The sequence below is a fragment of the Aspergillus stella-maris genome (assembly GCF_047715825.1).
Source record: "Aspergillus stella-maris strain CBS 113639 unplaced genomic scaffold BDV14scaffold_49, whole genome shotgun sequence".
Lineage (NCBI taxonomy): Eukaryota > Fungi > Ascomycota > Eurotiomycetes > Eurotiales > Aspergillaceae > Aspergillus > Aspergillus stella-maris.
This window is the reverse complement of record NW_027396843.1, coordinates 26,224-45,577: the sequence shown is the minus strand read 5'-3', so window position 1 is coordinate 45,577 and position 19,354 is coordinate 26,224. Positions and strand designations below refer to the sequence as shown.

The 19,354-nt window shown below is 51.6% G+C and overlaps 10 protein-coding genes across 10 annotated transcripts; 7 read left to right on the top strand and 3 right to left on the bottom strand.

The window, feature by feature from the left end:
- Positions 1-129: 129 nt before the first annotated feature.
- On the top strand, positions 130-1,394 carry BDV14DRAFT_210421 (NAD(P)H-dependent flavin oxidoreductase; the record flags this gene model as incomplete). Its single annotated transcript, XM_073775890.1, has 3 exons — positions 130-142; positions 204-465; positions 520-1,394. The coding sequence occupies 3 exons, from the start codon at positions 130-132 to the stop codon at positions 1,304-1,306; spliced, it is 1,062 nt and encodes a 353-aa protein (XP_073625577.1). The 3' UTR covers positions 1,307-1,394.
- Positions 1,395-1,495: 101 nt separating this feature from the next.
- BDV14DRAFT_99267 (RibD family protein) lies at positions 1,496-2,394 on the top strand. The gene has a single exon (XM_073777983.1). It carries the CDS (start codon positions 1,558-1,560, stop codon positions 2,359-2,361), a length of 804 nt encoding a protein of 267 aa, XP_073625576.1. The 5' UTR covers positions 1,496-1,557; the 3' UTR covers positions 2,362-2,394.
- On the bottom strand, positions 2,395-4,103 carry BDV14DRAFT_99266 (putative phosphorylase). Its single transcript, XM_073777982.1, has 2 exons — positions 3,243-4,103; positions 2,395-3,189 (listed from the first exon to the last, which is right to left on the bottom strand). Exons 1-2 carry the CDS (start codon positions 3,357-3,359, stop codon positions 2,428-2,430), a joined length of 879 nt encoding a protein of 292 aa, XP_073625575.1. The 5' UTR covers positions 3,360-4,103; the 3' UTR covers positions 2,395-2,427.
- A 1-nt stretch (position 4,104) lies between these two features.
- On the top strand, positions 4,105-6,459 carry BDV14DRAFT_99243 (uncharacterized protein). The gene is made up of 7 exons (XM_073777979.1): positions 4,105-4,635; positions 4,684-4,727; positions 4,781-4,851; positions 4,896-5,089; positions 5,142-5,440; positions 5,494-5,931; positions 5,993-6,459. Exons 1-7 carry the CDS (start codon positions 4,332-4,334, stop codon positions 6,257-6,259), a joined length of 1,617 nt encoding a protein of 538 aa, XP_073625574.1. The 5' UTR covers positions 4,105-4,331; the 3' UTR covers positions 6,260-6,459.
- A 1-nt stretch (position 6,460) lies between these two features.
- Positions 6,461-10,092, top strand: BDV14DRAFT_99260 (magnesium transporter CorA family protein). The gene is made up of 4 exons (XM_073777981.1): positions 6,461-7,326; positions 7,408-9,342; positions 9,426-9,628; positions 9,691-10,092. Exons 1-4 carry the CDS (start codon positions 6,914-6,916, stop codon positions 9,759-9,761), a joined length of 2,622 nt encoding a protein of 873 aa, XP_073625573.1. The 5' UTR covers positions 6,461-6,913; the 3' UTR covers positions 9,762-10,092.
- A 964-nt stretch (positions 10,093-11,056) lies between these two features.
- On the top strand, positions 11,057-14,337 carry BDV14DRAFT_99247 (putative phospholipid metabolism enzyme regulator). Its single transcript, XM_073777980.1, has one exon. The coding sequence runs from the start codon at positions 11,486-11,488 to the stop codon at positions 14,210-14,212; it is 2,727 nt and encodes a 908-aa protein (XP_073625572.1). The 5' UTR covers positions 11,057-11,485; the 3' UTR covers positions 14,213-14,337.
- Positions 14,337-14,842, top strand: BDV14DRAFT_99286 (uncharacterized protein). The gene has a single exon (XM_073777984.1). It carries the CDS (start codon positions 14,462-14,464, stop codon positions 14,750-14,752), a length of 291 nt encoding a protein of 96 aa, XP_073625571.1. The 5' UTR covers positions 14,337-14,461; the 3' UTR covers positions 14,753-14,842.
- A 234-nt stretch (positions 14,843-15,076) lies between these two features.
- BDV14DRAFT_202605 (6-phosphogluconate dehydrogenase) lies at positions 15,077-15,625 on the bottom strand (the record flags this gene model as incomplete). Its single annotated transcript, XM_073774084.1, has 1 exon — positions 15,077-15,625. One exon carries the CDS (start codon positions 15,623-15,625, stop codon positions 15,077-15,079), a length of 549 nt encoding a protein of 182 aa, XP_073625570.1.
- Positions 15,626-15,669: 44 nt separating this feature from the next.
- Positions 15,670-17,107, bottom strand: BDV14DRAFT_202604 (uncharacterized protein; the record flags this gene model as incomplete). Its single annotated transcript, XM_073774083.1, has 5 exons — positions 15,670-16,314; positions 16,367-16,412; positions 16,463-16,850; positions 16,900-17,050; positions 17,102-17,107. 5 exons carry the CDS (start codon positions 17,105-17,107, stop codon positions 15,670-15,672), a joined length of 1,236 nt encoding a protein of 411 aa, XP_073625569.1.
- Positions 17,108-17,478: 371 nt separating this feature from the next.
- Positions 17,479-19,102, top strand: BDV14DRAFT_202603 (major facilitator superfamily domain-containing protein; the record flags this gene model as incomplete). The annotated part of the gene is made up of 4 exons (XM_073774082.1): positions 17,479-17,622; positions 17,733-17,829; positions 17,877-18,044; positions 18,099-19,102. The coding sequence occupies 4 exons, from the start codon at positions 17,479-17,481 to the stop codon at positions 19,100-19,102; spliced, it is 1,413 nt and encodes a 470-aa protein (XP_073625568.1).
- Positions 19,103-19,354: the final 252 nt, after the last annotated feature.

Sequence of the window (19,354 nt, the reverse complement as noted above, 5' to 3'; positions counted from 1 at the left end):
GTCCCTGTATATGGGTAGCTCGCAACTATATACCATTATGGATTTGTTTTTATAAGCCCCTGATCCTACAAATTGTTAAGGGGTGTTGAAATATACTTTCTGGCTCGTTTAGAGATTGTTTTTCCTGCAATGGCTCCTCAGAGTACGTATTGCCTCCAATATACTACGTGCGGAGTAGATACTCGATAGACTAACATTTGCAGAACAAATCCGTTCCAATGTCACGGAGCTCCTGGGTGTTCGTCACCCCGTTCTCCTGGCTGGCATGTTCAATGTCGCCTCTCCGAAGCTCGCAGCCGCCGTGACGAACGGTGGAGGTCTCGGCGTGATTGGCGGCGTCGCATACACACCTGAGCTTCTCCGCGAAGCCCTCAAGGACCTGAAGAGCTACCTGAACGACAAGAATGCTCCCTTCGGTGTTGACCTTCTCATTCCTAAGGTTGGCGGTAACGCTCGGAAGACAAAGTATGATTGGTCCTAGGCTTCCAGCTTTGGCTAGGCGATGCTAACCAAGGATAGCTACGACTACTCCCACGGCAAACTGCGCGAGCTCGTCGAAATCATTATCGAAAGCGGCGCGAAGCTCTTCGTCTGTGCCGTCGGTATCCCACCCAAATGGGCCATTGACCGTCTCCACGACGGCGGCGTCCTCTATATGAACATGATCGGACACCCCAAGCACGCCCTGAAAGCCGTTGAAGTCGGTGCGGACCTAATCTGCGCCCAGGGGGGCGAAGGAGGAGGGCACACCGGCGACATCCCAACTGTGGTCCTCATCCCCGCTGTTGCTGAGCTACTAAGGGATAAAATCAGTCCGTTCACCAAGCGTCAGGTCGCTCTCGTCGCGGCGGGAGGCATGTACAACGGGCAGACCCTCGCAGCGGCACTCATGCTCGGCGCTGGTGCAGTCTGGGTAGGAACGCGGTTCATTCTCTCTGAAGAATCCGGTGCATCGCGCGTCCACCAGAGCGCAATCCAAGAAGCTGGCTTCGACGACATCATCCGGACAACGATCTTTAGTGGGCGGCCGCTAAATACCCAGGCAACGCCATACATCAAGCGGTGGGAGAACGAGCGCAAGCAGGAGTTGCAGAACTTGCAGAGTAACGGGATTATCCCACTAGCGCATGATATGGATACGAAGAAGGATGACGATGAAGTACTGGATAATGCGCACCCGATGCTAATGGGGAAGGTTGCGGGTTTGGTGCGTGAGCGGTTGCCTGCTGGGAAGATTGTCGAGCAGATGGTTGAGGAGGCGGCGGAGTTGTTGGAGGTTGGGGGGAGGAGTGTTTCAAAGTTGTAATTAGAGAATATGTTCAGCTTTCCAGTTCAATTAAGTCATATTGTTCCGTTCTGTTGAAGAGCTGGTAGAGGTGAAGGTTGACTTCTCGAGTTTGTTGTTTGTGTATGGACCTCGAGCTATTCCTGTTTAGAATGAGGGGATATCAATCTTCTGCCTCAGGCATAAAAGAATTTCCACCCACTTACCAACATTCACCTCCATATTGCACACTTCAACGACTTGATACTCTGACAAACAACGCCGAAGGTATAATGGACGCTCTCGAATTCCCTACATCAGAAACACCCTTTTTAGAGCATTACCTGCCTACCCTGACCCAAAAGGAAAATGACCTCCCCTTCACAACCCTCACATTTGCAACATCCCTCGACTCCCAATTAGCCCTTTCCCCAGGAACAAGAACAGTCCTCTCAGGCCCACAGTCAAAAGCAATGACGCACTATCTGCGTTCTCGCCACGACGGCATTCTCATTGGTGTCGGCACAGCTATTGCCGACAACCCGGGGTTGAATTGTCGAATTGAAGGAGTGGGCGGGTATGGTAGCAAAGGTTTAGAAGGCCAACCACGACCCATTGTGCTCGATCCGTCGGCAAGGTGGGATTTTGATGCGAGTGCAAAGATTCTAGAGCTTGCAAGGCAGGGAAAGGGGAGAGCGCCGTGGATTCTCGTCAAGTCTGGAACTAAGGTTCCTGAAGCGCGGAGGGGGTTATTGGAGACTTCTGGCGGGAGATATATCTCGCTTGGTCTATGTGAAGGCGGCGGATTCGATTGGGGTGAGCTGCTATGGTGCCTTAAGAAGCAGGGTCTACAGAGCGTCATGATTGAGGGTGGCGGGTCAGTGATCAACTCGCTTCTTGAACCAAGGTTTCAGAGCCTCGTTGATTCAGTGATTGTTACTATTGCGCCGACTTGGCTTGGACGTGGTGGAGTGGTTGTTTCGCCTAAGAGGAGGTTTGATGAGAGTGGGACGGCGATTGCGGCGTCGAGGTTGAATGATGTCAAGTGGCATCCTTTTGGGGAGGATGTTGTTCTTTGCGGGAGAATTGGATCATGAAAATGCATTCGTCTGAGAATTTGTATATAATGAGGCCGTCTATTTTCGTCATACGTCGAAACACCATCAGGCTGGGACACCTAATTCAGCAAGAGCCCTCGCTGGCCCAACTTGCTTCCATTTCTCCAACTCCTCATCACTCGTCATCCATACTGAGCCCAGCAATCCCGCCGTATTCGCCGTGATGCCATCAAAATCAATGTTTCGTCTTGGAATGACAATAATCCACTCCTCCACCAAGGCAACATTATGCCCGATATACCCATCCTCGTCTAGGGTCCCTTCCAAAGACTTCTTCGCCTCACCAAGCAACTCCCTATACATTTCTAACAGCCTCTTCTGCCCCTCCGCACCCTCAAGCTCAACATCCCCCAGGTACCTCACAAAGTACCGAAACGGCACTTTCTGCTTCGCCCCCTCCTCCCCATCCGGAAAGAGCTTTGGCGGCCGCGGCAAAACCTGCAAATGCTTATGCTGCCTACTCGCACCACCCTTCGGCCCACAGTTATAAATAACAAGCTGCTTCCACTTCAGCGCACTCTGCACTTCACACGCAGCAGTGAAATCATTCAGGTCAAGCGGCTCCTTCTGCCGTTGATATGAGTCCGTTGTTAGGAGGAGAAGTTGCGGCCGGAACATGCAGAACTTGTTCACGACCAGCAAGTGCGTCTTGTTGATTGTTGCTAGGAGTAAACCGGGGTCCTCGTTGCCGATGTCACTGCCTGGACCGAAACACTCTGGTTTAGCGGCCTGGAGGTCCTCGTGCCCGCTTACGGGGTCGCCGTGCTGTGGTTTTTTGGCGAGCGAGGGACTTATGTGGAATTCGACCTGATGCTTATTAGCAAGGTATCTTGGTAAGTCATAGAGGATATAGTACGTACAGCGAACCCGTCATCTTCAATCTGAATCGTCTTGCGTGAGGCGTAAAAAACTTTCTTTCTTGCAACGAGGTCATCGAATTTCGAGAGGATAGTCTCGTAGTCTATATCGGTTGTCATCTTGACTTGTCTATACTTTTGTGAGACTGTCGAAGGGCGAAGCTGAACATCTCGTATCCATCGTTGGCATGTGCTCGGCGCGGATTAACGTTGCGGATACCGTCTGCGGACATGACGATATTTCTGCCTCAGGCTGGAATTCAGCTCAACGGCCATGGCCATCGTCTGCTTCGACTTGAGTCCTTCTGCGAAATTGACAAGAAGTGAAATACCTGGACCCAAAGTCTGAGATTGAATCCCGTTGAACCCTCCGGCAACAACGTTTCAGGTCCTTGAACTCTTGCATGTCCACGAACCAATCATGACAACCACCAAGAGCGATAGCATGGCAGATCCATGGACGGATGCAACCACGCCTGATTCTATACGAAGAGCAACACTCTCTCAAGACACAAATAACCACTTCCGTGAAAGCCAAACGACAAATTTAGTCAGCCCCTGACTCAGTAATTCAACATCGTCCAACGAGTGAGATGAGCACCTCGTATCCGTGACCTCCCCTGAGGCTGGCAGATGTCCATAGCGCCTCGGCACCTTTTCCCTTTCCCGAACATGACAGGGTATCGGCTCCCCCTTTGCAGAATGCAGTGCATTGTCATGTGGGCCCTGATGTGCTCAAACATGCGGTTGGTTGTCTCCAACGGCCCTGGATGTCTATTTATACGGATCTGCGGCGAATACGAGAGGAATCCTTCAAGTGGTACAAGGCTCGAGACCTCGATATGCCCGGGCATGGTTCATGACACTCACCCTTGCCAATTCGAGCCTCGAAAGGGCGACTACCCCGGCTCCTTTCACCTAAATTTGAATGCCCAGAGACTGGTTGTGCAGTAGCGCATAGCAAGCCGCAAGGCTGAGGGATCTCCACACAGTAAAAATCGGCGCCTTTTCTTTGAAGAAACCCCCCAAGCATGATATGCTACATGCTTCTCCTACTGTCAAAGTCAACTTCTTAGATTGACGTTTTTCAATATGGCCGAACATGAAACCCCTCACTTCTCCAAGCTCGAAGCCTCCTTCGGCCAGACAAAAGTGCGACCCAGGCAGAACTCCGTGGAGATGAAAGACGTCTATCGCCATGCTAACGTCAAAGCAATAAACGATAACGATCTGGACTTTGATCTCGCGCTTGACCGCAGCAAATATCCGCTTGACAGCTTTGACTCTCTCCAGGATGTCTTCTCTGCAGCGCAGCATGAGGTACATTTCTCGAATCCTAGGAACTTTTCGGATGAGACTATGATCAAATGCTTTGACTCGCGTGAGAAGGAGTCAAGTATGTGAGCCATATACCTGTGGAACCTGCGTGGCTGACGGTATTAAGCGTGGCGCTTTCTGGATTCCAAGTCTCTTTCGGATCTTCTACAGGTGAGAGAGTCTCACTATCCAGGCTGGCTATGAAGAAGCTAATGTATGTTAAGAATGTGATGAAGTCCTCGAAGCCCTCGTTGACCGAGCCACCAGACTTGAGACCGCAAAGGCTACTTACATTGTAGGAACCCTGTCTCGAGTGCGTCTTCTCTGCTGACGTCCTAGCTTCGTCCCTCTTACGCCAACGAAGAACACTTCATTCGGCAGTCGAATTGCCATGACCCAAACAAACACCAAAGAGTTGTTTAATGCACTGAACCTGAACTCTTTAGCCATCATGAACCTACTTGGGAGGCCTGACTACTGGGCGCCACAGACCCGATGGGAGTCGGACGACCATGGTCAGTTTCGAGCCTGCGGTAAGCGCTCTATTATATTAATGTCATCGAAAATTTTATCTGACGACAGTAGATTTCTTCTGTCAACATCCACGCTGGAACTTGCACTTTCAAGGCGCACCTCTATCAGTGTATATGCGCTACAGTGGCGTTCTCAACCTCACGACATATGTTATCTCGCACAAAGAAGACGACACAAGTATCAGAGTCTTGTCGGATATTCTAGACACCACTACGAGAACAGCGCAGCCAAATAGAAGATCGAGTATATTCCTACGTGACCCTTTCGACATCGCTGTAATTTTCTCGACGCTATCGTTCGAGGCCTCAAAATTTCATGCCCAGAAGTTCCGTCGCTTCATGTGGGAGCAGGCAAGTCCACATGGCAACAAGCCAAGTATTGGCCTCAGTTTAACATGCTACAGATCAACAAAGTAGACGACCACCTCGCAGGCCTAGAAGACAGCGACCGCCGAAAACTTAGCGAACTTACAAAACAACTCCAGATTATATCCCAAAACGCCGATTCGCACCTCGGCAATGCTGATGTCTCGATCATCACCGCAACAGCTATACGCACTGTTCATGGCCGTCTTCACAAGGCCATAAACAGCCCTAGCCAGGTCCATGAACGCGTTGCAAACTCCGTAACGTATGTGATTGAGTCGATGCAGAAGCAGAAAATCTGGTTCCTGAACTACAAAAACCGCAAGGACAGCACGATGGCCCTGGTCTACAATCTTGTGACGCAGCAGGATGCGGCAAGTAATATTGAGATTGCGACTAGTATGAAGCGCGATAGTACCAGTATGAATGCTATTGCGGCGATGACGATGGCATTTTTGCCCGGCACTTTTATTGCTGTGAGCTTTTACCTACCTTTCACATCCTTGAAAATCGCTGCTTGCTGATGAGATACCTCAGGGCATTCTCGACTCTGGGATATTTGTAGCGACTGAACATACCACTCGAATCCATGTCACTGGACTATGGTGGCTCTGGATTGTGCTTACGGTCCCGCTTACGCTTATTGTCATCCTCATCTGGTGGTTATACAAGCAGCGAAAAGGAAAGGTGCGGGTGGCCGCGGCACCAACGGCCAAAGACGACACTACCGAAACCCCGCCAAAAGCGACATCGTTTCCACTTGGGTTCCGAGCGCGGAGCCGGAGCGAGGCAATTACGGTTTAGATTTCGAGCACGTTGGCTGTACTCTAGTCGAGTACACCGCTGTATATTAGCGAGGCTCGTAGTCTCTTGCCTGTTTGGTGACCTAGTAGATGTAGCAAGTCATGTGATCTCTAGTGTCACATTTTCATGACGTCACTTCTCACAAAAAGTCACATGATGGAGAATCTAGGCTTCAGCACATGAGCGCGAGAGTCAGCTAGTCTGCGAGTCTTCCAACTTTCAGGGTCAGAAACTTGGTCGCCAGGAGGCTAGCCTTCTGCTTTATGCCCCATTGCGCACTCTCCAATCTGGATGCAACCTGCTGTTTCGGTCTTGACCTGTAACTTCCTGCCATCTTCCCATGAAGCGAAACGTGTGCCCCATGTTCCACCACGTCCTGCAACCCGCGTCACTGTTGGCCGCTACTCTCTCCCGCCCGGGGCCTCGCTGAACTGGTAAATTGTCGGTCCCTGACCATGCCCAAGCCACTTTGACTAGCCAGATCTCAACTGCATGTCCTCTAATATTCTGCATTCTCTTATCTCTTCTCCATACCCACCTGTATCTCAGCCACTTCATTGGAGACCGGCATCTCACCAACTAATCCTCTTTGATAAGCCATTGACCTCTTAGGCCAGGCGCGGCTGAGCTGTTAGTTGTCTGGCTAGCCTCACGATGTCTCGACCGCAGTCTACGTCACAGCAGAAGGCTCCTTTGAGTCCTTTCCCAGGAGAGGGGCGGCGCCCAGCCAGCAAACGTGCGAACGCGTCGGGATTATTGGATAGTCACCCACCTTCGGCGGACACGCGACATACTCCCGAATTGGGAACAGGCTCAGGCACAGGGACGACTTCTGGTAGTAAGAAAAAGCGCAAGAAGAATCGCAATCGGAAGCACCGCAATCGACGTCCTTCCTTTCTAGCTTCCGAAGACTCAAATGTCAATGCTCCGCCTACAGTTCCGGAAGCTGAACCTTTGAATACAATGGCCGAGAATCGGGCTAGAGCGAGAGGGGCTGCACCGTTCTACAAAGTGGGGGGCAATCTGAGCAATACTAGTTTGGAGAGTGAGGCTTTGTTGGATCATCGGTATGCTTTCACCCTAACGAGCGGATCTGGTTTCCGCCGCCGCAGAACCTTCCCACTGACGACTTGGATTTTACCAAGTAGACACCAACCGATGATGAGACCGCGAAGAGAGAGTCGATTAGGACAGACTTTCCGACCCGGTTCAATGTCGAATTCTTTCAGCTCTCGCCCGTTCCAGTCGCGCGGGAAAAGTTCGTACGCCGACGATAGTGAAGACGAGCCGGATGATCGCACACCGTTGGTTAGACCTTCGTCGAGTCGCACTGCTAAGACGCCCGGGTATGGCGGTGCAGATTCAGGGTCTAGTCCATTCACTTTCCGTCAACGTCGCCGATCGAATCAGTCTGATGCGTCTCAACGTTCACCCCGTGATGCGCCTTCTCACGATATCAACAACCCCCCGTCAATGCCTTCAACGCCTCTGTTGGGTCCGGAGATGGGATACAATGAAGCTCTTATGACTGGTGCCGAGTACGATTTTGGCCTCGATAGAAACAGAGACGATCGCTTTGACGATAGCCGGCCGCGTGATATGGTCATTGATGTGGAGGGTACCCCGCAACGGTCTAGGAGCTCCCCCGGTTCCGCCGCTGTGTCGCCTCACCGTACACCGCATGAAGGCCTTCTTCGGCGCCGAACTGTACCGGCGGAAGAAGATGTCTGCTTTCCACAGGAGGATGCCTCCGTAATAGCAGAGGAATGCGCGCCGGCGTTATCGCGAGGAGACGGGCGACGAAGGCGTCGACACAAAGTATGGCCGGATCTGTCTGTCCTGGAAGACTGGAGTCACGAGGAAGAAAAGGAAGAACGGGCTGGCCTTTATCGATCGAAGAAGATTAGCGAGCCGATGCTTGTTGAAGGTCGTCTCCGTCCACAGTACCGATTCTGGCGTCGTGAGGAGGAGGAAGCGCCTTACCGATTCACATACTTTAATGAGGAGTTTCAAAGCACAATCCACGCTCAGACAATACCTGAGCTTGTTCAACCTGGAAGCAGCTTCCGCGAGCTCTTCATTCCCGATCCGCCTGAGCTCGAGGACTCTACTGACGAGGAGGAATCTGATTCGGAGGAGCATCGACATAGCGACTATCCAACGCCGACCAACCGTACTGCGAATCATAGCCCGCACACCCGTGCGGCGACACCATCTGTCAACAACGACCCGCATCCTCACTTGAATGGAAGGTCAGAGCTCCGAACTCGCACATCTATCATTAGTGAAGCTGTATCGGAATCACGAGCATCGGCCGATATACCTCGAGAACAAGCTCACAATGCCCCTAAACCGAAGCGTTACGGACCTCGTCCTACATTCTGGCTGGATATTCTGTGTCCGACAGATGCTGAGATGCGGGTCATCTCCAAGGCTTTCGGTATCCATGCTCTGACGGCAGAGGATATCATGATGCAAGAGGCCCGTGAAAAGGTCGAGCTGTTCCGGAACTACTACTTCCTGAACTATCGCACGTTTGAGCAGGATCCAAATAGCGACAACTACTTGGAGCCGGTCAACATGTATGTGGTTGTCTTCCGTGAGGGCATCCTGTCCTTCCACTTCTCGCAGACACCTCACCCGGCCAATGTACGCCGACGCATCAGACAGCTTATGGACTACCTGATCTTGAGCTCTGATTGGATTTCATACGCTCTTATTGATGACATTACCGACGTATTCGGACCTCTAATTCAGTCAATCGAAGACGAAGTCGACGACATTGATGAAATGATCATGCAGATGCACTCCGCCGACAGCCCGGTGAGCTCGAGTCCCAAAGAAGAGCAGGAACAGGAAGTCATTCCCGGCCCCGGCGAGATGCTTCGACGAGTCGGTGTGTGCCGCAAGAAGGTCATGGGCTTGTACCGACTATTGAGCAACAAAGCGGACGTTGTCAAGGGTTTCGCCAAAAGATGCAACGAGCATTGGGAGGTAGCGCCCAAATCGGAGATTGGTCTATACCTAGGTGACATCCAAGACCACATCATGACAATGACCAGCAGTCTGACATACTATGAAACGTAAGTCTTGGGCCTCAATGCTTTGTTACCTGCCCGCCCCTTGCCTTAGGGCCTAGAATTGAGGCTAATGCGTCGTTTTGCAGGCTACTGTCACGCGCGCATAGCAACTACCTAGCGCAGATCAACATTCACATGAACGAGCGTCAAGAACAAACTGCAGATGTATTGGGTAAATTGACTGTTCTGGGAACCATCGTCCTCCCCCTCAACATCATTTGTGGTATGTGGGGTATGAACGTGAAGGTACCAGGACAGGAAGTGGATAGCTTGACTTGGTTCTATTCCAGTATGAACTCTCCCCATTTCCTGTTTCTTACTGTTGTTTTACAGTTGACTAATGTGTTGCAGTTGTCGGCGGCTTGGTCCTTTTCGCATTCGCCTCATTCCTAATCGCCAAACGGGTGTACAATATCGTCTGAGTTATTGGTTGGGATTCCCCTCTTCACAATTTCTATTTCTTATGGTTATATCTACTGGATTGTCGCACGGAATTGTATATAAGCACTGGTTTCTGGCTAGAGCTGTTGGCGTTATCTGGATTAGTGTCATGTTTGGTTAGATGACTGGCAGGACTTGGGTGTGCACATAGAGCTTTGAGCCAATAATGAAAAGCTGACATTGAATCGATGAGAGTGAGGGAGTCTGAGGGAGTCTGAGGGTAGGGAATCCGAGTCTAGACCCGAGTATCCGAGTATCCAGGCTGTTCACCGGAGGTCCTGTGACCATGAACAGATCTTAATGAAAGCAAAGTATACCTGAATAACCTGCTTATGCTCGTACTCGTGTGTGGTGAAGTCATCATGATGACCGGGCGTTTGTATCTGTAACCGTAATAAATCCAGCCGATAGCCGATTTGGCGGGTAACGGTGCTGCTGTACTGTCACAGCCCCGTAATCTCTGCTGTCAACTGCGATCGGAACATTCGAAACCAACAAGAAGTGAATCTGGCCCAGAGCTTGAGTTTCACTTTATTGTCGTCTCGCCGCCTCATCTTTTCTTCAGTCTCCTTCTCTGCATCGACTCTGGCTCATCTCGTTCTCTTATCCTCGCTCTTCTGCATAAAATCCCTGACGAGGCTGACTGCGCTTACAGCGGTCAACAACGCCGCAACGGTCCTGCGCCTACGAAACAACTGCGACAAGTCTCCCCCACCGCAACTGACTGGTGGGCTCTTTCTCTCTGCGTCCGCCGTCGATTCTCCCCGGATTCTTCGCCCGGCTTTCCCTCTGCCACGCTAGACACTGGCGTCTAGGCTTCCATTGCTTGACGTGGGCTCGCTTCATTGGGCATCAGTTTTCCCCCTCCCCTGATCATTCGAGTTGGGCTGCCTTAGAACTCGCTTCGGTCGGCCGTTTCCCCGTCGACAAGTGACCCCAACAGGCACCGGCGCCGACTACGAATACTTAGTCTAACTAGGTTTTTTTTTTATGGTCAGGACCTCCAACCATTGAGTTCTGCTACAGTCGCCGGCCGGAATCTTCCCATAGCCCTTAGCCGGCGGTTCCCTCGGATCGACAGGTGATTGCCGTGAGCTAACGGGGCCGGGGCTTGTTCTAGACATTCCACCACCTCACCTACACTTCACCGTCATTCTCTGGTCAAGTTATGTGCGTTACTGTATCTGCATTGTCGTCTGCGTCTTCGACCTCGGTTTGCCTTCCATAACCTCGACTGTTGAGAAACTACTCCATTTGAACTATTGAGTGATTTTGCTCTGGCTCCTCACTCCCTTGACTACTGGCTGTGATTTGCCCCCTTTGGACCTTCGGCATTTCCACCCCTTCAGCATGTGGCCGTTGACGATTCGCCTGCCAAATCGCTTCCCCATGTAACGTGCGCTGTGCGACATCAGAACATAATTGTCATCCAACGCGTCGGGCTCTTTGCTCGTTGGCTGATTTCGAGGCTAGAATAGTCCTGGGGGCTGTTTTTCCTTGTTATTTTCGCTTTTATTTATTTTCGTTGTCCTATCGTCGCCCTCCGAAACAGCTTTTCCCGTCTTTTCCCGCCTTTATTTGTTTTTTGCCCTGATTAGCTGTCGGCTTCATTTTTTTCTTTTGCTTTTGTTCTGCAGCCTGGTTCCCTCTCGGATTCCCCTGACCTTCATGCGCTTGTCAGCAATACTCTGACTCGACAGAGATCATGGCTGTGGAATCCGAGAGATCGCCTTACCCTGGTGGTACAGAAAGTGGTGGACCCAAAGCTGCCCAAGATGATGTGCCGACAGCTTACACCAGGAGATCCGCCAGTGAGAATGACATGAGAGAACTGCCACGTTCGACCACCAGATCTCATGCTTCTCCTTTCGTCTCGCAGTTGCCTAAACCCTCGCATACGACTACTCCAGGCGTTTCCGGGCCGCCTTCTACGAACTCCGCTACTCCTTCCCGCGAACCATCCCCTTCCCATTCCTCTTCGCGTCCGCGCAACTCGACTACTACCACCACCTCCTCCACATCCCGCGTCTCTTCTCGCTCTCGAAAACGACCCCTAGAACCTAGTCCAGACCGCACAAGCCCGAGCCCAGGCCCGGGCAAGCCCTCGAAAAACCCGAAGAACCAAAATCCTCTCGTCCTTAGTCCTCCCACAAATGTCGAAACGTCCTCCGATGCGCCTAGTCCGGATAAATCTAATATGCCATCGTGGGCCGGGTCTCGGCGATCAGAGCAGGAACCTCATCTGCCGAATACCTCTAGCAAGCGGACACAGACTGGAGGTGAGGAATATACCGTCAAGTCAGATAGGAGCGCGCCTCGCTCCGTGAATCGAGGCGTCAACGGATCGGGCTCTGCGCTTGAGACGGTGCAGGAGGCTAGCGATCACTCTACCCCTTCTACCGACACTATACTTCTATCTCTCGCCCCGGAAGATGCAAAGCTGGACAAGATCGATGAAGATGCGACGCCCAAGGCTTCGAGAATCCACACTGAGAGTGGAAGCGACAGTGGTGGAAACAAGAGCTCGGAGCAGATGGAAGAGAACCGTCGGCGTTCATCGTTCGCATCAAAGGGTCCCAACAGCATCATCCCGAAACGATCCACGACATCGCTGAGCGGCGGCTCGCGTGCAAAGCCCGCCGATGGCTCCGTCCGGAATATGATTGTCGAAACCGAGACCGTCAGTTCCATTCCACAAATCGGCCTCGGTGTGAACACCGTAGGCTCAGGCAGAATCGACCCGGGGACCCTGCGCATGAAGCCTAGCACCGAGACCATTCGCCCAAAGAAAGAAAAGAAGAGAGCTCGCAAGCCGGCTGCGCTTACAGGTGGCGCTGCTTCGTCGAAGGCCGATATTTTCGAAGCCAAGGTGGCCAGCGCCGTCGATGAGGCTGATGTTTCCGATTCGGATGAGACGTTTGTCTACGAGTCCAACCCACCCGACCAGTATCCCGGTCGCAGCAGATATCACTCTCGTACCCCAAGTGCGACGTCGATGGCAAGTCAAGTGGACCAACTGGCCGGCCGAAGTCGCCCAGCACTCAGGGAAGGAAATCACAGCGTTACGGGCAAGCGCAGCATGAAGTTTACGAACAACACCTATACCAGCAGTGTGGACGGGGACGCTGAAGATCCTCCCCGCTCTCATTCGAGGATGGATGGCAGTGGCACGCATACTCCTAGACACCACATCGGACGTCATGGGAGACAAGGCATGTATCCGTCATTGTTTGACAACGAGTCGCCGTTTCCTCAGTCGCAAGGCAATAAATCCCCGCGCCACTTTATCGGAAGTGCCTATCGACAGTCTCGGCAACCTGGATCGCGCAACAACCCGAACTATCGTACTATCAACAGCTACAAGAAAGCGAACGAGATCTACGGTTCTGACTACGATGCTGAAGGTGCGGATGATGAGCAGACTCCCCTTGTGAGGTCACCGCGCCATATCCGGAAGAATGGTCCCAGGCGGCCTAATAGCGCTAGTATGCTGCAGCTGGAATACCTGCAACACCGCCACCGGAGCTGTTTCTCTCGATACGGAGCGTGCATTCTGATCAGTCTACTGTTTCTTCTACTCATCGGAGGAGGAACTTCGTTTATTGTCGCCATTACCAAGTCCCTTGTTAATGTCCAAGTGCTCGAAATTCAGAATGTGCTTGCTTCTGAGCAGGAACTTATGTTGGACCTCAACGTGCAAGCGATCAATCCTAATTTGTTCCCTGTGGTGATTGATGACATTGATGTGAATATCTTCGCCAAGAGTCGCTATGTTGGGACTGAGGAGTACTGGCGTGATTATGCAGCCGAATCTGCGAGGCTTGGTCGGGCTGAACGCAAGAAGCGCGCTGACATCATCCGTACAGCACGTTGCGCCGATGACATAGATTGTGAAATCGACGGACAGGTCGGTCAGATGACACGCCCCAAAAGCAATAATGGCGGAGTTGACAAGGGTACTGATCCCATCCCATCTGACCCGGCTGGCGATCAGCAAACCATGCTCATTGGTCGGGTATTCCGACTTGACTCTACCTTGACCTTTGAAGCCTCGCCTTGGAATCACGAAGCCTCGACTTCAAAGGGCCAGATCCGTCTCGCCCGGCCGGGCAATAATACGGAGAAGGGCGGCACCGAGCGATGGGAACGTGTGCTACAGCATCCATTCGAGTTGATTGTTGCTGGTGTCGTCCAGTATCAGCTTCCGCTTAGCTCTCGCTTCCACTCGGCATCTATCAGCTCGAGCATCAAGTGGAAACCTGATGACGGCGATGACGACGACGACCACAAGCACAAGAAGAACGAAACAGTCAATCTTTACAGGCCAGATCTCACCCGCCGGAGTATTCCCGACGCCGCTGTACCCAAGGGCGAGACCCTTGATGCTATTCGGTCACTGATCACCAAGGACAGACAGGTCTTTGTGGCCTGATCTGACCTGTCAATTCCTATCAACCTCTTTATCTTAACGCTAGCCAATTACGATTGCATGACAGAAATCATCTTTCCTTTGTTTTTGCGGCTCATGATATACCCAATCGCATACACTTGGCCGTCACCGGCGCTTGGCTGTTTTTCAAAACTGCATGCATCGCGTCGATTCGTTCAGCCACGAACGATCGAGGTGCTTATTTTCTGTTTTCATCTTCTACCTTAGATATTATTTGTTGGTCATGACTACATGTGTAAATATACTGGCGCCGCATTTTTCAAAGGATTCTATTTCTCTTTACTTGAACTTATTTTCTGTTTACCGACGCTGGATGCAATATACATATGTTGTCTTCTTCTTACCTTCTTATGTTTCGTTCTTGATACATATTACTTTGTATCCTCTACCTTTTGTGAATCTGTACACGACGCCCTTCATTTTTCAGATGTGCTTTACGCTCCCTCATTCCTTCTCATTCCTACGCTCTACACGTACATGCAGAAGCAGGGCGTGTCTCAATTTTGCGTCACCATTACTTGAATATGTGGGCTATGGCCATGGACATTGTTATGCTTGTATACATTAATGACCAGATAGAAGTATGACCTATGATTATGACATAGAATTGACTCTTTCTTGTTGCAATCTCCATGCTAACAGTGTCTCTATTTTGAGCCTACTACCACTACGAGTACTTGTACTACAGCCCAGCATCACCAAGGATATACCGAAAGCCAAATAAGGAATAGCCTGGCCTCACCCGACGCTCGTCGCACTTTCCCTGTGAGTACCAATCACCTGATCTACCTCTATGAGCACCGTCGTACAGCCCAATTTCAGTCCCCTTCTCAAAATACGTCCAACCTAACTCCCTGTCGACGCGCTCCTAGCCACAGAGACCTCCTCAATCTCATACAACCTCACAACACTAGCATCACACTGCGCACCCCACCCCTTACTCACACCCGCAAGAAACGCATTATGCGCGGCCGACGCCAGCGGAGCCCAGTACGTGGCACTCTTCGCCTCATCCAAGAAGATACCCAGATCAGCCGCAAAGGTCCCAATCGTTACCGAACCTGAATACGAATCCGAAACTGCTTCCATTTTGGAATCCCGGTCCCCGATCAGCATCTTCGGCGCCTGCGTCTGCAACATCCAGCTCCATGCTGCGGCATTACCGATAAACTCGTATATCTGGCTTGTGTCGAGGCCGAGTCTTGCAGCGAAGGATAGTGCTTCGCATGCGGCGAGGAGTTGGATAGCGGAGAGGTATTGGTCGATGAGTTTTACGGTGCTTGCGGTGCCGGTGGTGCCCGTTACGCGCCGGACGGTGCCGAATACACTGGTTTTGGGGGTGGATAGAATAGGTTGGATCTTTGAGATGGCTGGTTCGGGGCCTGAGTAGAGCATCTGGGGAGATTGTCGGTTGGTTTCGTGTGTTCTGGGATGGAAATTTAGCTTGCCGTTATGCATGGGGCGTCTTTTGAGCCACCGGAGCATATTGGTGCGTCGACCAGCGATATACCACGGTCCAGGCCGGCCAGGAGGTTTTCAAGGCTTTGAACGAATGTCGGTGAAGCTGTTGAGCTTAGCATGACCACTGCATTATTCGCGAGGACGTCGACGAGTCTTTGCGTTCCGAGCAGAAGGTCTTTTGCTTCGTCTCGATCCTGATTGCTCAGAACCAGCACATCGGCAGCTGTTACAGCACTGGTCGGTGTGTCATGAACTGAAATATTGCGGTAACTGGAAAGCAGCTTTGGCAGAATCTTCTCAGATGTGCCGGCGATGTGGACGTCATAGCCTGCATCCGCCAGAGTGAGCGCCATCTTGCAAGCTGTATCGTCAAGCCCAACCATGGCCACTTTTGAGATCTCCGAGGATCGTGGTTGGGAAGAAGCGATAGGAATAGGCCCGTCTCCGTTTCGGACGCGCTGACTCGCAGCAGCTACATCATTGCCTTGAAGGAACAGTCTGACCAACCCGGCATCATCCTCTTTCCTATATCCCTGTGCTGAGCCCGATATGTATAGCTGCTCGGCAACAGAGGTGATAGGTAAGGGGAACTGGACGGCCCTTGACGTCGATACAACGATACCCTGTGATCATAATCAGGACAAGGACAACAAACAGAGAGAGAGGATTATTTACCATGTCTTTCACAAAAATGTTCAACGCGGACAGCGGTGTCCAGTCGCTGTCAAGAATGTGCGGCACCCGGTTATCCCACGCCCAAGAACTCCCGACGTGCGTTGCAAAATCTCAAAAACCTCCGTCTTGTCCAATCCAGTCTTCATGGCAAAGCCTATTGCCTCACATGCTGCGGCAATGTGCGTTCCAACGAGGAGCTGATTTACCATCTTGATTTTGCTACCCCCACCAAATCCGCCGGAGATGATGTATAGCTTTGCTGACATATCTTCAAGCAGGTCTCTGACTCGAGAAAGGGCTTCCGAGGGACCAGCAGCAAAGATTGACAAGGTTCCATTTGCTGCTCGCAGGGTATCGCCCGAGACAGGAGCATCGACAACGAGAACGTCAGGGCGACCAAGGCTTGAAATCCGTGACGGCAGAGTGTCGTAGCAGGTGGGTGGCACAGTTGAGCACAGAATAACAGTAGCATCCTTCGGCAATCCTGGTAAATTGTCAGTGAGGCTCTTGAGTGACAGATGTCGCTCACCTACCTTGAATTGCTCCGCTCACATTGTCGAACAGGATAGTGTCGAGTTGCTGGGCCGTGGCCGCCATACAGATGAGGAACTGGCAGGTCTGTGCTACGTCGCGAGGGGAGTTTCCAGCTTGCCCGCCGCTCGCTACAAACTTCTCGGCACTGGGCTGCCATATGTCAAATCCTGTAATAGCATACTGTCATCCCAGTTCCAGTACTAGCATGACTAGCCTCCTGTCAGGATGAGGCAGTGCAATCGTGCAATCTTCTCCATACTCTTGGCCGAGCGAGCTTGCGAAGTACCCCAAAAGATCGGTATTTACCCGATTTTCTGGGGCGATTCTTTGGGTACCCTATCAGTCCTCGTCTTGGGTTTCTTCGTTATGTTACCCCAACGCAGGCCTCGTATCGAGTATTGACGTAAATGTGGGGATCCGGGGAGTAAATCTGGAGTACTGACTCCTGCGAAGGATGGCCGTGGTCGTTGGATCTCATGGCAGGTTACTTTATAAGATGAGGCTGCCCTTGAGATTCAGAAGAATCCTGGTAGTATTAGAGGACCAATCTTATTATCTATTTTGAGTTCACCATAACCATGGGTGTATTCAAGAAGGGCGACTCTGTCGGCACTGAAGCCATCGACTATGTTGCCATTGTGCGCCAGTGGACTGATGAAGAGCGCGCTGAGAAGGAAAGGAAGTTTGTAAGGAAAATTGATGTCAGATTGTTGCCGATTCTGGTAAGTTGGATACACACCTATGCACCTATTCTTGTGGCAATTGCTAAATAGCCTGGTGCAGATGATCCATGTATGTGATGAGCTATATCGACCGCAACGCTCTACCGCAGGCCCGTGTCCAAGGTCTGGAGAAAGACCTCAACCTATCCGACTACGAATACAACATTGTCCTGAGCTTGACCTTTGTCGGCTATATCTTGATGCAGAGTATGTAGATCTCATTAATGTTGCCAGCCCTAATCTAACATCTGCAGTTCCCAGTAACATGCTACTATCTTTGACTCGCCCCAGTGTATATCTCTCCCTGAGCATGGTAGCCTGGGGCATCGCCAGTGGTGTCACTGGTGCGGTACAGAACTTCTCTGATCTCACAGCTTGTCGATTTCTCCTCGGAGTCACAGAAGCCCCTTTCTTTGCAGGATGTGCATTCTTGTTCAGCGGGTGATACACGCGGAAAGAGCTTAGCCTTCGACTAGCCATCTTTTACAGCGCCGCCATGCTCTCCGGTGCCTTTGGAGGTCTCTTCGCAGCTGGAATTGAAGCCGCCTTTCAGAATAAGAGGATAGCTTCTTGGCAATGGTTGTTCATCATCGAAGGCGCTGCCACTGTTGTCTTTGCAGTCATCACAGGGTTTACGATCCCAGATTGGCCAGCCACAACGAGATGGCTAACCCCCGAAGAACGCGCCATCAGTGTCGCCCGCATCGAAGAAGACACCGGGACAGAAAACGACGAGATAACCACCTGGTCCGCAACCAAATCGGCCGTCTCCGACCACCGCATCTGGCTCTACGTCCTCGGCTCAGTCTGCGTGCAGGCCCTCGCATCCCTAACAAACTTCCTCCCGACCCTAGTCGCATCATTCGGCTACGGCACAATCGAGACCCTCCTCCTCACAGCACCGCCCTACGTCCTAACAGCAGGCCTCTGCATCCTAAACTCCTACATCTCAGACCGAGCATCCGCTCGATCCTCCTCCATGCTCGTCCCCTGTTTCATCGCAACAGCAGGAATAATCATCACCGTCTCAACAACGAATACTGCAGCGCGGTACGTCGCAATCTTCATGATGCTCCCCGGTACATATGGTACAATCCAGATTTCCAACGCGTGGATGTCTGATATTGCGGCGCGGCCGAGGAAGAAGCGCGCTATTGCGCTTGCTATGAATAATGCTGTTGGTAATTCGGCGCTCGTCTGGACGCCTTATCTTTACCCGGAGAGTCAGGGGCCGAGATATGTGGTTGCTTGGAGCGTGAATTTGGCGCTGGAGGCGGTTTGTATTGCTTCGATCATTTTGTTGAGGGTTTTATTGGTTAGGGATAATAGGAGGTTGGCGGAGGCGGAGATCGACGGTGAGAGTGATGTTGCGGATGATAAGATTGGTGTTTCGGAGAAGGAGCGAGTCGGTCATGTTGATATGACTGAAATTGGTGGATCGGGGGCTGGGATAAGGGCTAGACATCGGTATCAGATCTAATCGATTCCCCCTGGAGCCGGGCTTACTGCATTTTACCTCTATTACATTCCTTACTTGAAGCAAAACACTCCATACTGGGGTTTTTAAGGTTATTATGCTCACTGATTCAACAAATCTAACTGTAGAACCACAGCCTACATGTCCGCCTCTGTGCCTTCACAGCTAGCATGTCACGGAATCTGCGCGGCCCATCCACGCCACGACGGGACACCAATGGACACGATAACATTTATCCCGTCTGGTCCCTCTATT